This window comes from Ascaphus truei, chromosome 2 (genome assembly GCF_040206685.1).
Source record: "Ascaphus truei isolate aAscTru1 chromosome 2, aAscTru1.hap1, whole genome shotgun sequence".
NCBI lineage: Eukaryota > Metazoa > Chordata > Amphibia > Anura > Ascaphidae > Ascaphus > Ascaphus truei.
The window spans coordinates 431912492-431918491 of record NC_134484.1 but is presented as its reverse complement, the minus strand read 5'-3'; the positions used below and the strand labels follow the sequence as shown (position 1 = coordinate 431918491).

At 37.0% G+C, this 6000-nt stretch overlaps 1 protein-coding gene across 1 annotated transcript; it reads left to right on the top strand.

The window, feature by feature from the left end:
- Nucleotides 1-843: 843 nt before the first annotated feature.
- On the top strand, nucleotides 844-2512 carry LOC142488785 (uncharacterized). Its single transcript, XM_075589145.1, has 2 exons — nucleotides 844-917; nucleotides 1281-2512. The coding sequence occupies exons 1-2, from the start codon at nucleotides 869-871 to the stop codon at nucleotides 2330-2332; spliced, it is 1101 nt and encodes a 366-aa protein (XP_075445260.1). The 5' UTR covers nucleotides 844-868; the 3' UTR covers nucleotides 2333-2512.
- Nucleotides 2513-6000: the final 3488 nt, after the last annotated feature.

Genomic DNA, 6000 nt, shown 5'->3' with positions numbered 1-6000 from the left:
TCATTGTTTTCATAACTTAAACACTGCAGATGACTACTTAGCTCATCTACCATTGTGTTAAAGCAGCTGCAATTAATATCTCATCACAGCATACACTTCAACAGAGGGGGTGGGGTTCAGCACACACACTAATTACAGCCTCATTTCACGGTCAACTTAGTTCACACCATTTGCACCTGTTTCAAGTCATTGAAAGGTGTGGCTGATTAGGCTTTTTGGGGAAGGGAATACCTTTCTTACAACCTGAATAGCACAACTGAAGTTAATCACACTCATTTGAAAGCTTAACTCTAGCTACTAAATGCCCCAACAACTCATTACTTATCAAAGCGTACGTCACACATTAGTTCACTCATATCTATAGTTGAACTACTATGAAAGACACATTATCACACACTGCATGTGTTGTCTTGTTGAGTCACAGCCACATTCAGGTGTGCCACATCTTCGATTAATGTACCACACATATCCTCTACCAAAAACAACACTTTTTGCAATATGACCACCTTCATGATAACCATTGTGAATGGTCATCTCATGATAGTTATGTACATTATGATACTGATATCACTACACAACATATGATTTTTATGTACTCATTTAATCTATTTATCCTCACGCATTACTGCAGAAACATAGTATGTTGTATGTTAGGGAACTCAAAAATTCTAAGTACACAGGCATGTACAGTGTTATTACAACTATTTATGTTCACTTTCACACACATTTTCGGTTAAGGAACTGATGTTGTTAGTTAATCATAAATACAGAACATACAATAAGTGTTTGTTCAATATTTACACATGTAAATGTAAAACTTATGTTATTGTTATATATAGTTGCCCCTGGAGGACATGTGTCACCTGAGATGGAACAAGTGTCTTCACCTGGGTCAGCCAGCTCAACACTACTAGAAGGTGAGTGTATCATTTGCTGGCCATATAATATGTGCTCTTCTATATGTTATGTTGTCATGTGCATTATTTGTTTTGCACATCTTCTTTAAATAGGATTACTTAGTGTCAGTGAAAATTAAGTGTAAGGCAACATGTATTGTGTTAGTGATGTTAATTATCATGTAGGACTTCTGAGTTTAGAGCAACTTTTCATTCATTCATATTTCATACTGAGTCCAAACATTATTCGTAAGTCAAGGTAGTTTTTAATGAGGTTATAAAACGTATGCTAACATGTTAGGTGTTACTTAGGACACAGTACAATTACATAGTAACACAGCATACATTAACATGCCATTTAATAATGTGTACATTTCTTTTTAGAACATCATGGTGATGAGGATGATGAGTATGATGAGGATGACGCCACAGAAGAGACTGAAATACAATCATGTGACCATGAAGAGGTGCCAATAGAAACTGTTGTACCGCCAAATCGTCCATCAACTTCCACATACGATGCAATTGTAGCTTCAGAGGGAAAAATAGTGGACGCAGAAAATCGTCGCCATTCAGACATGATGACAGTGCTGGAAAGGATGATTGGACTGCAGGAAGAAACAGTATCACAATTGGCACATCTCCACAGAGTCTTCATTGAAGTGCCTAAACAGTTGCAAAAAATCAACACCTCATTCGAAGCATTAGTTGTTCAGCAAACACAAGCTAATTACTGGAGAATGACTAATGTACCACAATTCAACACCTCCCAGCCAGGATCTGTTCATGCAGGTCAGTTTTCACCACATTCATCTGATATTCATTCACCAGGCCCAAATGTTACCGGTCAAGTAGCAGACATTGCTGTGCAGGTTCCTGATGACATCCTACCGCTGCCATCTGTACAAATTCAGCAGCAGACACCTACAAAGGAGGCGACAAAAACAAAACAAGACACACATGAAACAGACCAACCATCACTTGTGCAGTGTCTACCAACTTGCTCACATGTGTCACTGGGCACAAGCCCTGTCCGTGAACAGTCACTACCCAAAAGCCCTGTAGGTGAGTCGCTGCCCAAAAGCCCTGTAGGTGAGTCGCTGCCCAAAAGCCCTGTAGGTGAGTCGCTGCCCAAAAGCCCTGTAGGTGAATCGCTGCCCAAAAGCCCTGTAGGTGAATCGCTGCCCAAAAGCCCTGTAGGTGAATCACTGCCCAAAAGCCCTGTAGGTGAGTCACTGGCCACAAGCCCTGTAGGTGAGTCACTGGCCACAAGCCCCGTAGGTGAACAGTCACTGGCCACAAGCCCTGCCCGTGAAGTGCCAGAGGCCACTCAAAGTGGCTCTGTTGTGCCTAAAGTTGGTGGCAAAAGAAAAAGGAAAATTCAAGAGACAACAAGCAGGCCTGTTACTCGCTCGCAAAAGGAACAAAAAAAATAAATGTTATAATTCAGAAAATATGTCTTTGGCCTTGTTTTGTTGACTTCAGATTATCTAATTACTATTGTATGTATGCTGAAGACTGTGTTGTTTCCAAACTTTCAACTATGTTCTTGTACACGTGAAGTTTTGGAAATGTTAACACTCATAATTAATTGTGTTATAAATATTTATGTTGTAATCGTCTGTTCAGTAATGGTCCACCAGGAGCCAGTTGCTAAGTTTAGAGAAGCTGCCATTGACTTTGCAGCAAAACATTGCATTTGGGTGTGTTAATTGATGTAAGAATTGCATATGCATATTAGTCACATGCAATTATTAAAACACCTAAGTAAGTGCAAACATCTTTCTTGTACGTGTACAGCAGGATTATGTGTAAATTATTACTTACCTTTGCCTTGCTTGGCCATTGTAATTTTGTCCTTTAATCAGTTGTGTGTTCGTTTCTATAACATCTCAGAATGTATAATAATATATATACACACACACACACACACACACACACACACACACTGAGTGAGTGTGAGTGTGAGTGTGTGAGTGTGTATATATATATATGTATATGTGTATATATATATGTATATATGTGTATATATATATGTATATATGTGTATATATATATGTATATATGTGTATATATATATGTATATATGTGTATATATATATGTATATATGTGTATATATATATGTATATATGTGTATATATATATGTTTATATGTGTATATATATATGTATATATATGTATATATGTGTGTATATATGTGTATATATATATGTATATATATATATATATATATATATATATATATATATATATATATATATATATATATAGTACTATATAAACTGGTATACACAAACTAATACACTTCATGCTTCCTTGTGAAAACACTATTTTAATAATACAGGCCTAATGTTTGAGAAATATCCTAAGTATGAGACTCTAACAGTATTGTGCTTAAACAAATGTTTATTACTTCATTCAATCATGTTTCTCACCATTTAAATAGGTTTCATACAAGGTATACTTAATGCCATCAATGTTGTGTGTACTCCTGCAATATAAAAAAAAATAAAATATTATATATAAATATATATATATTTTTATAAGAGATATATTTATATATATATATATATATATATATATATATATATATATATATATATATATATATATATATATATATATATACACACGTATTTAAACTCATGCAGACAGGGAGTTAACCAGACTTTCACATACACACAGAAATGTAAGCGGGGAAAAAACATTTATTTTTGCAGGTGTGTTTTTACTGATATGCCTGGCTAAGAAATATTTTCACACACTGGTCTTTGTTAGTTTTCAAAAAAACACTATGTGAACGCATTCACAGTCTAGGGATGTTTTTCACAAACGAGATAAAAGAAGGAGAAATGTTTCTCCCACAGTCCCATATCACGAACCACAACTGTTAACCCAATTAGACAAACAAATCCAATTGGCGTTTGAAATAAGGAGTCAAAGTAGTTACTTTTGTTGACCTTGACAAGGAAAAACAGGAGTTTGTTAGCCATTCAGCACATTCATTTTGATGAGCAAACAACACAGACCTGCACACAGCTTTTGTGCTACTCAGACATGGCTGATGAATTCGTTAACAATATTAATCCCCTTTTAGGGTATAAGTACATGATCTGTGAAGCCATCTTGAACAGTCGCGGACAGAAAGCAAGCACACGCCAAATCGATGATTTCATTCGAGCAAAATATCCTTATTACCAAGACCGTAAGCATGCACGGAATTTTAATTCCTCAATAAGATTCACTTTATCAAGTAATGACTTTTTTGAACGTGACCAGGATAAGCTACAACACACCTATGGTTTCTGGAAGATTGCCCCGGAAAAACAATTTATCCTGAAAGACGGCACTTATATTGTCGTGAAAGGCATATTTATTCCTAATGGCAATAGCAATGTATCCGCTACTACTGATCCGTTTGAATCGATACGTGCTGCAATATCTGCAGCCTCCATTCCTGAAACCCACATTGTACAAGATCAAAAGTACTATGATTATGTACCAAGCCTTTCAGCTGAAATTGCATTGGAATGGGAACCGGAAGAAATGAACCTACCTCCCGACCAATTATTTGAAGAAAGCAGTGGCGATTCCTATGAGCGCATCCTGGAGGAGATATGTGCCATACTGGATTCAGCGGTTGGGTTAAGCGTGGATGAAAATGGCTTGCATTTCTGGAGCGACCAGTTGCAGCCAGGCGAAGAGTTAATTCTAGAAGAATGGTAAATATAACAATCGTTATGCGTTGACTCTGCGTTTAAATTTTTTTTTTTTTTGTAACCACCATTTTCACTTTCAATGCGTGGATACAGCGTAACATTGCAGACTGCATAACATGTAGCGATCACAAACAAATTGTTTCCTAATACAATATAGTAGGACCTGAAAGAGTAGTACACATTGCTGACGGAATAAATATACGTACTTTCCTATCCCTTTAAACATATTAGCAACATTTTACCATTACTCTAACACATACCTGTTTTGTTATCATGCAACATCTACAACATTGAAAACCGGGTCCACCACGTATGACGTGGGACCCTTGTCATGGGCCAAGGCGTCCTTAAAAAGGATTAGTGATGTAAGTCCCGCCCCCAAGCGACGTGCGCGCCTCAAAGCCTATTGGCTGTCATGTTTTGTTATAGTAACGGTAACTGCAGTGTGTGATGCGTGCGGCTCAGTGTTTGTAGGCGTACCCTGGGCGTTAGCCGAATGTTAATTGAGTGGGAGGAGTGTTAGCGTGCGTTTCACGCTGGCTTAACATGACGTCACACGTATTGCATTTGCGCATTGTGTTATCGGCCGTGCTTTCTGTTCAAACACGTCTGTTTAAAAAGAATACAGATGTACTCGTTTAGAACGAATGTAGTTTCGTCTTCATTGTATTTGAAATAAAGATGTTATGTTTACTGGTATTTTCAACATGTATTGAACGCACAACGTACGCTTTGTTTTGCGCATGCGCTAACAGTTAGTGGAGCCAAGCGTGAAGTGCGTGCGCACACAAAGATGTGCGCGCACATCTTTCAGTATACAGGCAACGTTCACTTCTTATACATAGTTATGCCTGCTACAAATTTAAAGAAACATTACATACTGATGAACAGTTTTACTTCTAACATATAAGTGAGTGACGTGTGTATCTACACAATCATATAGAGCTGCGTAACGCGTTGTCACGGATGCATATATAGTAAGGTGCCATATTTGACCATCATGTGTTTGCTGTATTTCAGAGATGTCGGGGAAGATACAATCGGATCAATGTATGATTTCAGAAGAGTCTACCTTTATATGAGATGATTGTGAGGAGGAGCCACCGACTACTATACTACATATGGAACTAATTTTATATTGCTTGCAGCGCTTATTAACAAACAATTAAAAATGTGATACCCTTATGCCTATATTGCATAAGCACTTAATTAACATAATGATGTTGCAAAATAGTGCCTCATGAATTTTTATTGAGTGTTCTTTAATGACTACTATCATTTTATGGCATGGTGTGTTTTATATATAACAACCATTCCCACTCTGCTAACACATTTGTGAATTATATTGTGTAATGGAACGTATGACTGTCGAAACTATGTAACA